The 18337-nt window shown below is 45.0% G+C and overlaps 1 protein-coding gene across 2 annotated transcripts in view; it reads left to right on the top strand.

Annotated features, from left to right (window-relative positions):
- Window positions 1–18170, top strand: part of Usp24 (ubiquitin specific peptidase 24) — a 134664-nt gene extending 116494 nt beyond the window's left edge. For both annotated transcript variants that reach the window (XM_052176888.1, XM_052176889.1), the window contains 8 exons: window positions 244–357; window positions 2052–2117; window positions 4962–5028; window positions 6068–6146; window positions 11642–11717; window positions 13164–13250; window positions 13572–13682; window positions 15620–18170. In XM_052176888.1, coding sequence (XP_052032848.1) covers window positions 244–357; window positions 2052–2117; window positions 4962–5028; window positions 6068–6146; window positions 11642–11717; window positions 13164–13250; window positions 13572–13682; window positions 15620–15682 — 663 coding nt within the window. In that variant the 3' untranslated portion in view covers window positions 15683–18170. The remainder of the gene's footprint in view (window positions 1–243; window positions 358–2051; window positions 2118–4961; window positions 5029–6067; window positions 6147–11641; window positions 11718–13163; window positions 13251–13571; window positions 13683–15619) is intronic.
- Window positions 18171–18337: the final 167 nt, after the last annotated feature.

An 18337-nucleotide genomic window follows, 5' to 3' on the forward strand; every position in this document is an offset into this window, starting at 1 on the left:
CTGCCGACTGTCCTGACCCACTCCCATGTCCTGCCGACTGTCCTGACCCACTCCCGTGTCCTGCTGGCTGTACTGACCCACTCCCGTGTCCTGCTGGCTGTACTGACCCACTCCCGTGTCCTGCTGGCTATACTGACCCACTCCCGTGTCCTGACTGTGCTGACCCACTCCTGTGTCCTGACGACTGTACGACCCACTCCCGTGTCCTGCTGACTGTCCTGACCCACTCCTGTGTCCCCCCAGGTCATGTTCGCTCTGCGAGAGCTGACCGGCTCCCTCCTGGCGCTCATGGAGATGGTGGTGTACTGCTGTTTCTGCAATGAGCACTTTTCCTTCACGATGCTGCACTTCATTAAGGTACAACTTCAGTGACACCGAGCAATAGCTGGTGGCATTCTGTGAAGGCCCTGGGAGAACACTCTTGCTCCTGGGCAGTATGGATAATGTTTTTCATAATTATAAAAATAGCATTGTGTTTATTTTTAAAGAATTAAGAATTCCTGACTCCACTATCTAATGATGACCACCAGGAGTCTTCTTTTAATTTACCCTGTTATGTCCTTTTATTTTCTGTCTTTGTATTTTGCTATAATTGAGAGTTTATTGACTGTATGATTCTGCCTTCAACAGATGTATTATTTTTATTTGCAGTGTCTTCACAAGTAGGGTTTAGGTGTTCTAGAACAGTGATAAAATTAATTATAAAGCACTAATCAATAATCATTACTACTAAACAGGAAAGCTATGCCAAATGTGCAGCATTTAACTCGTTTTCTTTTCATGCAGTCCTGTGGGGTAGATGTGGTTTCCAGTGCAGGAGGCGGGATTGCGGAAGGAGGGCCTTGAGACTGAGCGGCGGTACACAGTGCTTTTACCCACCGTGCTCACTGCCTTCCTCCATGTTACTGGAAAAGTGTTTTAAGTCTTTGTGTCCTTTTCCTAGCTTTCCAGTCTTTACATAATTACATGGTTTTGATTCTCTTGGTGAAAAATGTAAGTTCATAAATATAGCCAAAGTCTACTTTGATGTGGACTACTAGTCACCCGTAGTCTGCTTCCCAGTGTGCCCTAAGGAGCAAGCTTGCCACAGGCAGTTTCCTTCTAGGCCCTTTATATGAAGTCCACACTGTGTGCACTAGTTTCTACTGGAAGTTCTTTTGTGTAGTAGGATTTCACACTCCCGTGTTTGTAATTGGTATATGAGTGCTAATAGGACTAGACACTTAGTGGGTACACACTGTAGCTCTTAGCAGGGCGTTCGATCCTCGTCAGAGATGAATTCTCCATCTGCTTACTCACTGTGTTAACTGTGTGCCTAAGCTTCCTCCCTACAAAGCAGAAGAAAAAGGCTTGACTTCAAAGCTTGGTAATCCACTTGGCACTAGGCAAAGTGTTTTATTACTGCCATCCCTGCCACCTCAGAAGTGTGTGATAAAATGTGATATTCTTTCTCAACTCACTTTTGCATACAGAAGATGGGGTTAGGACAGAGATCGGTCCCCAGCACCTACATCAGGCAGTTGTAACTGCCTGTACTCCAGCTCAGTGGAATTTTCAGTGTCTTATAGCCTCTGTGGATACCTGTACACACATGCACACACATACACATAAGTAAAAACAAAATTTCAGATGTTTAAAAGGTTTCATAAACCTTGTTTTCTTAGTGGATTTTTCTGTTTCATACACTACCTTTTTAATATGCTTCACACAAAACTTACCTCAGAGTTTTTAATTTGAATTGCCTTCAATACCAGGAAAAAAAAAGTAGAATTTGTATGTAGCTATGTAAGTGTAGGGTGTCAGTGACCCAGAATCCTCCCTTTCTGGCTCACTTTCGCCAGTGACATAGCAGAGTATCATGGGATACTGGGCTGAGACTGCCTTCATGGTTCATTTGCTCCCAGAGAAGGAGTTGGGGAATTGGGCCCCCAAGAGGAGCATTGACTTAACCAGTGACAGGCAAACAGTGGCAGAACCAGAGCTGGATTCCACAGCAGTGCCCTCCACTGAGAAGTTACCACAGTGTTTATCCTTTCACAACATTTTTTCAGAACCAGCTAGAAACTGCTCCGCCCCATGAGTTAAAGAATACATTCCAGCTCCTGCATGAGATACTGGTAAGTCACTGGCATTCACATGTTTACTACTAGCATGTGTTTTTAGACCATTAGTTTCTTACTGGGTTTGGTTCAGTTTGCCGGCAATTGCTTGTTCTTCATAACATTCATGGTACTTGCACTCTTTACTGAGAGAGGAGCAGCAATGAAAACCTCCCTCCTTGAGCCTTCAGGATCTTGAGGAAGCCACGCAATTATACTGCAGAGAGCAGAGGAACGATGGAGGACAGTTAACTTTGCTGAGGCCTCCTATGACCACTGTGCTTAACCCTTAGTACTCAGGAGTCAGTTGCTGGGCTTGCATGTGTGATACTGTTGTCCATACCCTTTCCATTATTACCGGAGGACCTGAGGGCCTCTGGATTTCAGCACAGTGATGAAAGGACCAGGCGGCATGAAGGGGCTTAAAAAGAGAGGATTGGGGTTTAGAGAAATGTGGCACGGCAGTGTGGAGGAAGGGGGTGCCCAGGTGGGCCCCCGCCCAGGCACCTCTTCCCCCTGAGGGACCACACACACAGGCATGGTATAGAATAGAGTTTATTCAGGGTAGAGGTTGGAAGTTAGTGGTATAGTGGAAGTAGAGAAAGGCAGAGAGAGGGAGAGGGAGAGAGAATGAGTAGTGGAGTCCGGCCATGACCACGTGGAGAGAGGGGGGAGGGGAGGAGAGCTCAAGGGGCAGAGAGGTAAGAGTGGGATGGAAGAGAGCAAACAGAGAGGGGCAAGTAGCCCCTTTTATAGTGGGCCAGATCTATGGGGCTGGGCTGGGGCATACCTGGCTATTGCCAGATAGGTGTGGGGTGGAGCTTAGACAGAATACCAACACAGGATATGTGGGGAAGGTAATGACAAAGGCAGGTTACAAAAGGCTTCTGTTGCCAGTGTCCAGGACACACCAACTTCTTCCTGGAGGGCACAGGGTATATTCAGCCAATAAGTGACTGTAAGTGATCTAGCCATATTAGTTACATTTCTGGCAAACAGCAGTCATCAAAATAAATAACCATGTGCTTCCTTGGCTGTGCTGTAGCTTCCAGTTCCCTTAACTCCTTATTTCCCTGTTTCCTCTTTGCTCTCCTCCGTTGTCTCCTAGCCTCTGCCAGTTGTGCTGGTGGGCCGTGCAAATGGGTTAAGCAGAAAGTGAAATGACTCAATTGTGTAGCAAGAGCCTTTGGCAGTTGGTTTTATGTTTGTTTTGGTTTTGGTTTTTGGGGGAGGGGGTTGGTGTTTGTTGATTTGTTTGATTTTTGTTGTGGTTTTTTTTTTTTTTTGTAATCTGTATTTTTATTTGCTTAATTTTCTTTTTACTTACTTGCTTTACATCCTGCTCACTGCCCCCTCCTAGCCACCCCTCCCACAGTTCTTCCTCCACTTCTCCTCTGAGTGGATGGGGACCCCCTTTGGTATCCCTCTTGGCAATTTTTTTGAAGGAACAACTAAAGCAAGCAAGGTTGGTGTTGCGGGAAATATTAAAAAATCCTGCGCTTGTGCTGGCAACTCTGCCTCTGAGGCCTGATCCGCCATGCATTGGCAGGCAAGGTCCGACTTGCTTTTATCTCATGGAGACTCTCACTTAGAACTTCACAATCTCTCCACCCAGCTCACTAGATTCCCACTGCCGGGTCACTACCGTCTTTCAAATCCCCCACAACCTTTGTGGTGCACATCTGGCAAACCCACACTTTGCTGCAGTACCTTTCTCTCTTGAACCCAGACAAGCCACTGCGTGAAGGCATACACAACACAAACTTAGTTCAGAAACAACACTGGGCGAAACAATTAAAGCCTAATCTTGTGAGCCTTATTAAAATCTGATTTCTCCAGATACTGGGAAACTCTAACTCTTACCCATATGCTATCCTGTTCCAAAAGGACTTACTTAACTCTTTCCTGCTTCTTCTGTACAACCCGGAAGTCCCACCTACTTTCCCAGTGATTGGCTCTTCTATTCATTAGGGGATTGGTTCACAAGAAGCCACCTGAGTACACGACTCGTTCCTCATTCCAGACAGCCTTTCTAGAGAAAGCAGAGTTAACATAAAATATAAGCTGCACAGAGCCATCCACAGCGGGTTGGAGATTGGGAAAATATGACTGCTGGAGCCTAGCAAGAAAAAGAGGCAGGGGATAGAAGGCAGCAATGGGCAGATTAGTCGGAAAAAGAACTAAGAGAATTTGATTTGGAATGAGCTTGTGAGAGAGGCCGGTCAAGGGCCTCTCAGAAAAGAGACTGTGTCCCATTAAAAACCCAGTGCTTGATAATTGACCTTGGCTCAGAGGAGGCATTGAAATAGCTTAAAATATAAATATACATTGTTGAAAGTACCTGAGGGGTGCCATCTACCAAAACCCTGTCTTTCGGATCTTTTTCTTCTTTTTGACTCCAATCCTGTTTATAAACTTCGGGAAATGATACAGAGTTGTGTTCTGTCATTGAACTGGGCAGCAACACACCAAAGCAGTGTGGGCTATAGTATGTAGCACTCAGTGCCAATAACTAGACATGTAGGAAGAGCCTGTCTAACAGTAAACCTTAAGCACATTTTTGCTAAATTTAAAAATGAACTTGTGTCCTTATGACCAACCACAAAACGTTTGACCTCACAGCCCTCAGAAAACTATGGACATGGTTGTTAGAAACACATATATAGGAGATGAATAGATCCTTAATAATTTTCTACGTTGGGTTTGAATCAGGGATGTGTTTGAGATGCATGGCCATGGCATAAGATCCCTTCGTAGTGAGCTTCATTGTAGACACTAACTCTTGAGCAGAACTGTGAGGAGACAGCAGGAACTTCTACACAGGCTGTGCTGTCACTTGGTCATTGTCTCCTTCCTTTCCAGGTCATTGAAGATCCCATACAAGTGGAGCGCGTCAAGTTTGTATTTGAGACAGAAAACGGATTACTAGGCAAGTATGCCAGCTTAGGGACAAGTGCCTGCAGTGTACAGTGCACATAAGCAAGCTCTGTTCAGTGGGCATGGGCCCTCTGCTCCCTGGCTCCCATCAGTGGCTCACTGCTCCATTAGAGGTCTTGTTCTTGACCCTGCGGTTCCTCATCCTGACCAGGAGACTGTCCTTCCACTCAGTGTGGTGCAGACTGAGGTTCTTTCCCAGGTCAGGGAAGGTTCGGGAATGCTATAAAGTTTTCTACAAGCTAAAGGAGTCTTTCTGATAACAGAAATCTTTTCCTTCCTTAGCAGCCATGAAAAGAAAAACTAACATCTTGGACTCACAGTACTGCCAGATATATGAAGTGTGATTGTTTTTGATCCACGTGCATTGTCTGCCATGTTCTGTGTCTGGGCTTTCTTTTGAAGACATCTGATTTAGGTCACACAAGATTATGTCATTAGTGGTATAGCTGCCGTCCTTTGTATAAGTTTCCCCTGATTTTTTAACAACACCACACCCACCAAACAATTCTCAGAATATATCCCCATCCTTAAGCAGCACATGGTAGGCAGCATTAAGAGAAACCTAAAAATCACCTTTTCTCACAGAAAGGTGCTATAAGCTCAAGTCCTGGTTTGGAGCAGTGTACCCTAATCATAGCTATCAGCCATACTAGAACCTCTGTAACCTAAAAGCATAAACATATGGCACCTAACAAGAAGTATTACTTATTCTTAAATTGCTAAAATAGAAAATGTGTAACATTAAGTAGAACTAATATCGTAAGTTCCATTACCAAATGATGAATAGTTGTAACTGCTGCTCTTGTCTGGGTAGCAGTGCATGTGAGGTTTACAGTTCTTTCAGTTCTAAGAAGTCAAGCTGCTACTTATGCCTATTTTGAAACATAGTAAAACACTAGAATCTGGATGGTTCTATTGAATCAAGTCATTGTTCCCTACCCACTTACCTAACTTATTTCCAAAGCAAGAATAGCCACTATTATCCAAACCCATCCAGGGCCTTCTTATTAAAGTGTCTTCTCTTCCTCCAGCATTGATGCACCACAGTAATCATGTGGACAGCAGTCGTTGCTACCAGTGTGTCAAATTTCTTGTCACTCTTGCTCAAAAGTAAGTACAAACTAAAAATACAGAAGAGGTGGGTTCCACTGTGGCCTGGGAACTACCTTGTTTTGAAACCCGAGAGAAGCTGACTGATTTGGGAGCATGCTTGCTTGAAATCTACAGGAATGTGTTCAAATTGTTTTCCCAAAGCAACTAAAGGGGGAATGTTAGAAAAGTAACTCATGTCCCAGAATTTCAAAGAGGAGAAATGGTGGGTCGCCTGGTCTTGTGGCAGAAGGGCAGGAATCAGGCTGCTTTGAAGAGAGACTTCAGGAACAACTGGTGCTATGTTTTCCTGAAGTCCCTTTCATTAACCAGCAGCTCCTTTGAGCTGAAAGTCCCCAATTTGAAAGCAGTCTCTCAAGAGACAAAATCTTGTCACCTATATCTGTCAAGCACTTGTAAACCAAAACACCTTACCAGGTACTTTGCTTGTGCTGCCTCATCTAGTCTTTACAACAGTTTGGGGCTGGGAATGTCAGATCCCAGAGGTTGAGTGACATGCATGCCCCCCCCCCATTGTTGAGCTTTCTAATCATGACACAGTGGACAGAGCATATCACCTGAAACCTTGTTAAGTGGCAGTTCATGCAGTTCAGTGATGTTTACCTCTGCAGGGTTTATAGGAAAGAACCAATTCCTATAAGTTGTTCTCAGGTCTGCACATGTGCACCATGGCTCATAAATGGTAACAAATGTAAATTTTTAAAGAAAATTTGTTCTGATCACCGTCTAGCTCTAGAACCTTTCATCTTCCAAACCTAAAACTCTGAACCCTGCTGAATACTGAGGCCCTATTTCCTTCTTCTTAGAGTGTCAGGAGCCATCTTGGAGAGGCTGTGACTAGCAGGTGGCCTTCCTGGAGGGGGCCACTGTTTTGTACGTGGTTTGCGATGGGTGAGCTCTGTGAGGAAAGCCCAAAGAATCCTCATCTCAATGAAGTCAATGTAACCCTTATACTATATTAAATTAATATAATAATCCCTGGGCATTAGCTCACTCTATTGATCAGATTTCCTACAGATCATCATAAAGATGAACATGAATTAATGCTGTTTAGAATTAATGATTCTATAGAATTCCTGATTTGATTCAAATAATTTTAGGAAGAAAGTTTTAAGAGATGGTCTTGGTTGCTTAGCTAGAAAGATATAACAAAGTGAGAATCAAGAATTAAATGTGCCCACTCCTCATAATAGTAAGTAGAGGCTGCATAATAAGAAATACAGTGAGTTTTCATAATCACACTAAAATGAGAAATAGACTTGGGACAATTTTGTGTTTAAGGAAAACCACTTAAGGCCAAGAATAAAGTCACAGGTGTGCACTCTGATAAGGCAAGGCCATGTGAAAACTGTTGCTTTGAACTTACAGTGAGCCGTCTGGAACACTGCTTTGTACTTGTTATCAACGTCTTTCTATGGCTCCCATTTTATATAACATTTTATCTCTGAGGTAATTTTCTAAAGAACTTTTTGTCTAAGAAGGTATAAAATGGCCAAAGAAAAGAAATAAACTTGGTTGGATGGTTTGACTTGGGGAGCTCTGCCCCGTCCATCTGTCCGTCCGTCCATCCATCCATCCATCCATCTATCCATCTATTCAAATGTACATGTCTCTTTGTACATGTGCAGGTATCTGTATGTATGCAAGCATGCATGAATACTTGTGAAGTGAATGAGACAGGTGATTGGGCCCAACAAAAATGAGAATTTATCAATGTGTAAATGAGAATGTGATATGAATGTGTGTGTGTCTACATATCTGCCTGTGTAAGATTTTTTTAACATCCTATACTTTCCTTCCTCTCTGGATCACAGAGTTAACCTAGCCAGAGAGGCTTCTGGCTGCCTGGCCAGAGAAGGAATGATAGCAATAAATTCTTTACTTAATCCTACCCTGCTACAACAGGTACCAATTGCCCAAGCCAGAGGGTTTTTAACCATAGAATAAGCCAGAAAGTTTGTAGGATTTTGTCAGAACTATCAGCAGGCATTCGGTATAGTTAGAAAGCTAGAAGGCCAGAGGCTGTCAGTCTTTAAAACTACCTCTTCATCCAGTGCTGTCCCACTTCAAGCCACTCCTCATGAATTCGACCACTCTGGGTGTCTCATGACTAGCTTGCTTCACTTAGTGGAATATCTTCAAGCTTTGTCCCTGCTCTAGTGTAGCAGCACTTCTTCCTTTTGAAGGCTGTTACTGTATTTATGTGCCGCGTTTTGTGTTTCATTCCTTAGTTGATGTTGAGACGTACAGTGGTGCCCATCTAACCCAGTCACACACAGCCGAGACTATGTAGTGGTTATTTGTGTAGCTGCAGTCACACACAGCCAAGACTATGTAGTGGTTATCTGTGTAGCCGCAGTCACACACAGCCGTGAATATGTAGTGGTTATCTGTGTAGCCGCAGTCACACACAGCATGAATATGTAGTGGTTATCTGTGTAGCCGCAGTCACACACAGCCGTGAATATGTAGTGGTTATCTGTGTAGCTGCAGTCACACACAGCATGAATATGTAGTGGTTATCTGTGTAGCCACAATCACACACAGCATGAATATGTAGTGGTTATCTGTATAGCTGCAGTCACACACAGCATGAATATGTAGTGGTTATCTGTATAGCTGCAGTCACACACAGCGTGAATATGTAGTGGTTATCTGTATAGCTGCAGTCACACACAGCATGAATATGTAGTGGTTATCTGTGTAGCCACAATCACACACAGCATGAATATGTAGTGGTTATCTGTGTAGCTGCAGTCACACACAGCCGAGACTATGGAGTAGTAACATGTGTCTGAGCTCAGCCATCTTTTGCTCCCAGGTTGTGGGCATAGAAACCACCATTCTTGGACTTGTCAGATTAAGAATGAGACATTTGTTAGGCTTAATCCTTTGTGTTTAAACTTCCTAAACCAAGAATTCGGGCTTGCTTCAGATGTTTTCCCTAGAGGACATAGTACTCTGGCCACAGACAGGGGTCACCCTACCACAATTGTGAGTTCCTTGACTAGACTTGTCAAGATGGGCATTTCTGAGTAATGCTAGGACCAATGGCATATTCTCTACCAGCAGCTGCACAGTTGCCTGTCCAGTGTCCTCACACAGCCAGTCTACACATATTAGTAGCAAGATCATCTTCAGTGCTGTCTTTAAATATGAAGGATAGCTGTGTGAATAGGCAAAGTGAAGTGGAAAGGAGAGAGATACTCCCAGGCATGCTTTAAAGTTATTCTTCCAGAATTAGATCAAAAGATTATTTACTAAATGTGTTGGGTTTCTTTAGTTCTCCGGCTTTCCGTTTTAGCAGGACTGTTGATAAGTTAGAGATAGTGACACTAGGCGTTGTATCTGCCTTTGCATTCAAGTAGATGTTGGTCTCACCTGTCCAAACATGAAGGGAAATTTTAGTTTTAGTAAAAGTAGCATACACTGGCCTGGAGAGATGACTCAGTGGTTAAGAGTACTGAATGCTTTTCCAGAGGTCTGGAGTTGAAATCCCAGTAACCACATGGTGGCTCACAACCATCTGTAATGGGATCTGATGCCCTCTTCTATGTAATTAAATCTTTTTTTTATTTGATATAATTTATTTACATTTCAAATGATTTCCCCTTTTCTAGCCCCCCCACTCCCCGAAAGTCCCTTAAGTCCCCTTCTCTTTCCCTGTCCTCCCACCCACCCCTTCCCACTTCCCTGTTCTGGTTTTGCCGAATACTATTTCACTGAGTCTCTCCAGAACCAGGGGCCAGTCCTCCTTTCTCCTTGTACCTCATTTGATGTGTGGATTATGTTTTGGGTATTCCAGTTTTCTAGGTTAATAACCACTTATTAGTGAGTGCATACCATGATTCACCTTTTGAGTCTGGGTTACCTCACTTAGTATGATGTTCTCTAGCTCCATCCATTTGCCTAAGAATTTCATGAATTCATTGTTTCTAATGGCTGAATAGTACTCCATTGTGTAGATATACCACATTTTTTGTATCCACTCTTCTGTTGAGGGATACCTGGGTTCTTTCCAGCATCTGGCAATTATAAATAGGGCTGCTATGAACATAGTAGAGCATGTATCCTTATTACATGGTGGGGAATCCTCTGGGTATATGCCCAGGAGTGGTATAGCAGGATCTTCTGGAAGTGAGGTGCCCAGTTTTCGGAGGAACCGCCAGACTGATTTCCAGAGTGGTTGTACCAATTTGCAGCCCCACCAGCAGTGGAGGAGTGTTCCTCTTTCTCCACACCCTCTCCAACACCTGCTGTCTCCTGAATTTTTAATCTTAGCCATTCTGACTGGTGTAAGATGAAATCTCAGGGTTGTTTTGATTTGCATTTCCCTAATGACTAATGAAGTTGAGCATTTTTTAAGATGCTTCTCCGCCATCCGAAGTTCTTCAGGTGTGAATTCTTTGTTTAACTCTGTACCCCATTTTTTAATAGGGTTGTTCGGTTTTCTGGAGTCTAACTTCTTGAGATCTTTATATATATTGGATATTAGCCCTCTATCTGATGTAGGATTGGTGAAGATCTTTTCCCAATTTGTTGGTTGCCGATTTGTCCTCTTGATGGTGTCCTTTGCCTTACAGAAACTTTGTAATTTTATGAGGTCCCATTTGTCAATTCTTGCTCTTAGAGCATACGCTATTGGTGTTCTGTTCAGAAACTTTCTCCCTGTACCGATGACCTCAAGGGTCTTCCCCAGTTTCTTTTCTATTAGCTTCAGAGTGTCTGGCTTTATGTGGAGGTCCTTGATCCATTTGGATTTGAGCTTAGTACAAGGAGACAAGGATGGATCAATTCGCATTCTTCTGCATGCTGCCCTCCAGTTGAACCAGCACCATTTGTTGAAAAGGCTATCTTTTTTCCATTGGATGTTTTCAGCCTCTTTGTCGAGGATCAAGTGGCCATAGGTGTGTGGGTTCATTTCTGGATCTTCAATCCTGTTCCATTGATCCTCCTGCCTGTCACTGTACCAATACCATGCAGTTTTTAACACTATTGCTCTGTAGTATTGCTTGAGGTCAGGGATACTGATTCCCCCAGATTTTCTTTTGTTGCTGAGAATAGTTTTAGCTATCCTGGGTTTTTTGTTGTTCCAGATGAATTTGATAATTGCTCTTTCTAACTCTGTGAAGAATTGAGTTGGGATTTTGATGGGTATTGCATTGAATCTGTATATTGCTTTTGGCAAAATGGCCATTTTAACTATATTGATTCTACCGATCCATGAGCATGGGAGGTTTTCCCATTTTTTGAGGTCTTCTTCCATTTCCTTCTTCAGAGTCTTGAAGTTCCAGAGGTCTGGAGTTCAAATCCCAGTAACCACATGGTGGCTCACAACCATCTGTAATGGGATCTGATGCCCTCTTCTATGTAATTAAATCATAAAAAAAAAAAAAAAAAAAAAAAAGCATACATGTTTCAAAATGGAACACTGTGGTTGAACAAGAATATTTTCAAAAAAGCATTTGATTAATAATAATCTCCTTGCTCTGCAGGTGCCCTGCTGCTAAGGAATACTTCAAGGAGAATTCCCACCACTGGAGTTGGGCTGTGCAGTGGCTACAAAAGAAGGTAATAGAATTCTGAGCATTCCTGCTCTACAACATAGTTACCCAAAGCAACACAGCCTACCTGGAAAAGGTGTCTTTTCCTAAACTTAACTATTAATTGTTTGTGCATGTCTGTGCATGTGAGTGTTAGTGCCTGTGGAGGCCAGAGGTATCGGACACCCTGGAGCTGGAGTTCCAGGCATGTGTAAGCTGCCTGACATGTGCGCTAGAAATCAAACGTGGGTCCTCGGCAAGCGGAATACACCAGGCCATCTCTCTAGCTCTTCAAACATTCTTTAGGCGATACATACATACATGTATTAAAGTTGTGGGGGTTTTTGTTTTGTTTTGTTTTTGTTTTTCTCTGTGTAGCCCTGGCTATCCTGGAACTCACTCTGTAGACCAGGCTGGTCTCGAACTCAGAAATCCACCTGCCTCTGCCTACCAAGTGCTGGGATTAAAGGCGTGTGCCACCACTGCCCAGGAAAGTTGTGTTTTAATATGGTAACATCCCATCCTCACATCTCACAGGGCTGGCTTTTTTCCTTAAGATTTGATTCTTCCTTGTGTGTGAGTATATGCACATGCGTGTGAGTATCCATGGAGACCAGAGGAGGGTGTCATATGCTCTGGACTAGAGCTTCTGGGATCCAAGTTCAATTCCTTTGCAAGAGCAGCAGATGCTCATAACTACTGAGCTGTCCGTCCGTCCGTCCATCCGTCTCTGCAGCCCAAAGGGCTGTGCTCTGAGTGAGGCACCCCAAGAGGATGACAGCACTGAGCGTACAACTGCTGTTTCCTTTTAGATACGCACACCTATTGATAGAGTTGAGTTTGGATGTTAAGCACAGTGAGAGATTAACGATAATGACAAGGTGGGTGCAGAATACACTAGAAAAGACACATCAAGGCTCTGCAATGAAAGGCTCTTGTACTGTGTTAATACTTGTGGTGATATGAAGTGAAGTGTGAGGAGGTGCAGAGGCCGGTGCTCTGAGCAGCCGCGTGACTGTTGGAATTCAGATTGTCGTCAGCGGAGAGAGCGCGAGACGACAGTAGCTTATAGAGAGCGCGAGACGACAGTAGCTTATAGAGAGGGCAGACTGACGTTAATATCTGAGGCAGGGCAGAGTTGGACAGTGCAGGGCTTCATCACGACACTCAGACTGGACTGGCGCACAGTTAAAACCTAAGAGTGACTCTTTTTTTTTTTTAATTCTCCTTTTAATATATTTGAACCATGATTGATCACAAGTAACATCTGTCTTGACTTTGAAGATGACAGGTTCTAGGCTGGTACTCGTTGAGAAGCAGTGTTTTCCTGCAGGAAGCTGGCAGGCGGTGTTCCATGATAACTGAGGGTGGGAGTCTAGGCAGACGTGCATCTCTGCCTGCCCTGCTCTGGGGTGTGAGGTAGGAGCTGTGCCTGTGGGGCTCACTTGTTACTCTGCCTGGCCTTTGTCCCCAGATGTCAGAGCACTATTGGACTCCGCAGAGCAATGTCTCTAATGAAACTTCAACTGGAAAAACCTTTCAGCGAACCATCTCAGCTCAGGTGAGGCATGTCTGATCTGGCATACTTTAAAACCCTTGTGCTAGGTTCTTAGAAACCATAGCTTGGAGAAGAGAGGGAAGGGTAGGAAATGAGGGGTAGAAGCAGCCATTGGATTCTATATAGTGGACAGTGAGCTGGTGTCATCAGACCCAATGCTAACAGGTCAGCCAGAGAAAAGAGCCTCTCTGCAGGTTGGTCAGTGGGGGTTTGCAGGGCAAGGGGTTATGAGGGACTTTATTGCTGAGGTGCCACCAGAGGTCTCTAAAGAGTAGTTGCTGCTCAGAAAAAGCCCCTAACTTGCTTGTGATTGAATCTCCGCAGGACACATTAGCCTACGCCACAGCTTTGTTGAATGAAAAAGAGCAATCAGGAAGCAGCAACGGGTCCGAGAGCAGTCCTGCCAATGAGAATGGAGAGCGACGCTTACAGCAGGTATCCCGGGGGCTGCCCGAGGCTGAGAGGGCAACAGTTGCTCCTGAGCATTCCAAAGGTCAAGAAACCAAAGACCCTGCTCTAGAAAGTTGGTGTAAAGATAGGCCAGCTCAGTCCTCTGGTGCTGTGGACTGAGAAGCTGGGGCTGTGCACTTCCATAGCTGAACAGCGCCGCAAGGGAAACCAGCCCCAGACTCAGGTGTCCGCTGCCAGCATGCAGATGCTCTGTACACTTACTGCTGTCTGGTTCTCCATTCTGTCCCATTGCTGAAAACCTGTTGCTTTTCCCCAGTCTGCCTAGAAACGTGAACTTGGAAGTCCCATGCAGCTTGAAGGACACCTACTTTTTAGGGAGTCTCAATAATCCTTCAACATTAATTTTACAAAAGAAAGAATGGGCGGGGGAGTTTGGTTACTCATGATGGTAGGAAAGAAGAAAGCAAATCAAACATGTCTCCCCTGGTCCACGGCCTTCCATCACAGCAGCCTCCTCTGAACACAGAGGCAGCCAGCCACCTACCTGTGAGGGAATGCAGCAGCTGCTGTTGCTGCTGCAGAGTCTGCTTCCCCCAAAGCTTGCCTTTCACATCCTCACAACCACATTGGGCAACTATTTGTCTCACTTTATGATGGCTGGTGGCCCAGGTTTGCAAAGTAAAATAATGTAGGCCGATTCTCAGCAGTTACCTCACGGCCGCCCTTATTTATCAGGAAGATGGCCTTTCAGACCAGGGCTCCCCCACTGCCAGCTTCCACACTTCAGCCCCATAATCTGCACTTGTCTATTTCTTTCTAGGCCAGTGAGGGATGTTTCCTGTTAGCCTTCTCTCTGCCTGACTTAATAGAACTTTACCTCCCATCCTGAACTCTGTTCTGCTGACCTCTCTTGAGATGGTTCCTCAGTTACTTCTCCATATTAAAAATCAGTCAGCTTCTGACCCGGCCATCACCCCACGGTTGGGATGGCAGGTGGCCGGTGTTCCTCGGGTCTTATCCTAGCTGCCAGCAACAAGAAGTAGTCCTGATGGACTTCATAGCAGTTCACTCTGGGCTTCCTCAAACCTGACTGACTGACTGCCCCTCCGTATCCTTGGTAGCTGATCTGCACACCTCCATCCTATAGACAGCCTCCTGGCTTCCGATCCATCTGCCACAGTGCAGCTCCTGAGCTCCCGAGCACTGGGTGAACTTTCTCTCAGCTTATCTTGGTTTGCCCAACTCCTCACTTCCCTACAGAGCTGCGCTTCCTCGGCCTCATACCTCGTATGTAGCTCCCTCCCTCCCTCCCTCCCCCCCTCCCGTGTGTACCAGGTCAGTCCCAGGCCTCCTCCTTAGCACCTACCCATTTATTCTCTCTCCTAAGCTCTGTGAGAATCCCCTGCTTGTACTACGTCTATTTTCGGGTCACATTCTGAAACTTCTCCATGGTCTTCCTTTGCCACTGCAAGATTCTCCATGTATGCTGCTTGACGTGACCCCACGGGCCTCGCCCCTCAGTGTCGGCTTTTAGTTTATCAAACATGCTTGTTCATTCCACAGGAGAATCTCTTCTCCTCATCCCTACCTCAAGTGAGAGCAGTTCCAAGGCATAGGCGAGGTCTTCAAAATGAATTACTAAACATAGAAACCAAACAGCCCGCTGGGTACAGAGGAATGACGACATGTCACTGTACAGTGTCACTGTGTGGGTGCAGAGAAGAAAGGACAGCCCGAGGCCAGTCCAAGGGTTCTTTTGGTGACTCAGTGTGACTGTACAAATGCAGATGTTTGCATAACCATCATGAGTTGCCAGTAGAGTCTTGGTTAGCATTGTGTTTTCACCCTTTCTAATAAGAATTAAGATGCTCAGTGATAAGCCACAGCCCACAGTAAGAAGGCAGTGTGGGAAACCATCTGACTTTAATTGTAGGAATCTTATCTTCCTTTCTTTGCCACAGGGTTCAGAATCTCCCATGATGATTGGTGAATTAAGAAGTGACCTTGATGATGTTGATCCTTAGAGCAGTGTGCCCGGATAGGAAGCTCAGCACCTGTTGGGAACCCAGAACCTCGTTGAAGGCCTTAAAAGAGCCTTGAGTGGGGGCCGGGAGTGTGATGAGAGCCGTGTGCTCCAGAGGAGAGACTTCCCTGGCCACTGGAAGGCTGGGAGCTGTTGGGAGAGTTCTGCAGTGCGGACCAGCTGTCCCAGCATCTACATGTGCATTGACACATGATTTTAGGAAATAAATCTGGTGGCAAACTTGTGATCCATGAACATAGGAGGATGAGGACGAAGGATAAAGCTGTGGCTCTCTCTGTGACACAGGGAGAAGAAATATGAGGGAAAATTATTAATCTGCAGTAACATTGAAGAAGAACATCCAATTTAGAATGATGTGAAGATGTGGTAAAATTCTTTCTGTTGTAAAATAGAAATGAACCCAGTTTCCACAGGCCTTTGTATTTAATATGTCTCCTCTGTACAGGGTCTCTGATGTCTGGTGAGAGCCCTCAGCATGGCCTCTAACCTTGATGGCTTGCTTCCAGGATCAGAAACTGGCATTGTTAAGCTCTTTGAGGTATTTTCTGATTCAAGATTGAAAAGAGCAATAGTAAATTTTAAACAAAACAAAAAGCTATGTTCTCTAGAAGAATAGGGTGTCTTCTCTGACATCAGTCACTAAAGACTGATGGGTTGTTCCCAAAATAAAATTTAAAACAACAAAATTAAAAGCACTTTATAAGTTTATTGAGTTTGACTTCATAAAACTATCCTTTTAATGCTTGGAGACATATTGAATAAACTAGTCTTAAGTCATGTGATCTGCAATCATTTGTTTTGCTGAAACATAACTTCTGTGGCCCTTGTATATTGATTGTATATTGAGTTAAATACGAAGGCTGGGAGCTGCTGCTTGTGAGAATCATCAGAATTACTGCAGAGAAAGAATTCAGAACGTTGTTTCTCCTCAATGTGACTAATACTAGAAAGGCAAGATTTAAAACGTGCTTTCTCTGCAGTGACTAGAAAACAGTTCATAGCAGCCATTTAGTCGTGTCTGCCTGTGACATGGTGGCTCTCCCTTGCTTCAGGCTGGGCTTGCGTAGTCACCCCGTGTTCTGTACACTTTCTCTCTTCAGTTGCTCATCGTCAGCCTCGTTTCGCCTTTAGTTCTACCTTGTTTCCACTTGCCATGAACAGAACTGGGGGAGCCTCTGGCAGTGCCAGGCTGCCACTGTCAGCTACATTTGCCAAGTCAAAGAGGCACAGCCAACCCCTAAGTGCCTTTTTGGTTGCTTTTGCATCGTGAGGACACTCGGCAGGCAGGTAGCAGTCCCTGCTGTGTGCTTCAGGGACGCTTCCTCTCACTGTAGATGTTCCGTGCAACCAGCTTCAGCTGTGGGTTCTGTAGCCTAACACAGGCCAGAGGCAGCTTTGGCCAGACTCACGAAGATGGACGGAACAGCATGTAAGAGCAGAGCTGTGTCCTCAGGGAAACAGACAGGCAAGTGGCAGATCTGGTCTGATTCTGGTGTTCTTACAGTTTTTGAATGTGAGGGTCTACAGTTGATTTTGAACACCTGGATACCCATGTCCCATTGTCTCCCTTCCTAGTTCACCATCTCTTCACACCCATGCTTGCAGAAAGATTGTGTGGGACCCGCATTGAAACGCTGGCCATGATACAGAGGAATATCATTGCCAGTGACTGCACTCAGGAGCCCGAAGTCAGGAGTGAAATTGCCACTTCTAGTTAGTCCCTTATTTCCTATGGAAACGCCGCCTTCCGCCCTGCACCTGCTGTCCTCACATAATGCTGAATCAGGGTCGCCGCACTGTCGACGTTGATCCATCCTCTTCCTTTGCTGCCGCAGTAAGCAGCCTTCCGCCTCATCAGGAACCGTGTGATTTCCAGCAGCTTCAGTCCACTGACCTTCTGAGGACTTTTTTAAACGTAGTACCACAAAGTGACAATTACGGCAGGCCTGCCTTGAAAGAATTGTCATTTTTACTGCCAATTTTTGGACGAAGATGTTTTTATAATCTTTTACAGTGGTCTGCAATCAAGCAGGAATTGCACAATTGACTCAATGCTATGTGTTCTCAAAAAGCTCCTTCAGTCCTGGCTGACCTCGGGGCTGCCAGCCTGCCCCGAAGGCATCCTGGGACCGGGACCGACAGATGAGCCTCCACTGGCAGCTTGCCTAGTTCCCCAGGTGGCCTCCCGGGCACCAGCAGCTGTTAGCTAAGGCCCAGAGCCTGAGCCACCAGACTCCCCTGGCTTACCCCACCCTCCCTGCTAGCACCAAGGCGTGGACAGCATCTTTTGAGCTTGGAACAAGCAGACTGGAATTTTCCTCTGCTACCTCTTGTGTATAAAATCTTGTTTATAAAATTTCGAAAGGAAGTAGATAAACTAGGAAAGACTCTGGATTCTAAATTTGGTTCATGTGTGGTGGAGTTCTTAGCTTCTAAGAGTATAAAATAAATTTTTCAAAAATGTAGAATTGGAGTCTCACAGACATTTTTCTCCAGATGTTAGCCTGGGGCTATAGGGGACACTGGGGAACAGCACAGACACCCCTGGTCCCTTCCCGGTGTGCACTGACATGGGTGGGGGCCACAGTGCGATGGGCTGTGTGTCCTCGCAGCCTTCTCTGATCTAGGATCTCTG

Source organism: Apodemus sylvaticus, chromosome 3, assembly GCF_947179515.1.
Source record: "Apodemus sylvaticus chromosome 3, mApoSyl1.1, whole genome shotgun sequence".
In the NCBI taxonomy this organism is placed as follows: Eukaryota; Metazoa; Chordata; class Mammalia; order Rodentia; family Muridae; genus Apodemus; species Apodemus sylvaticus.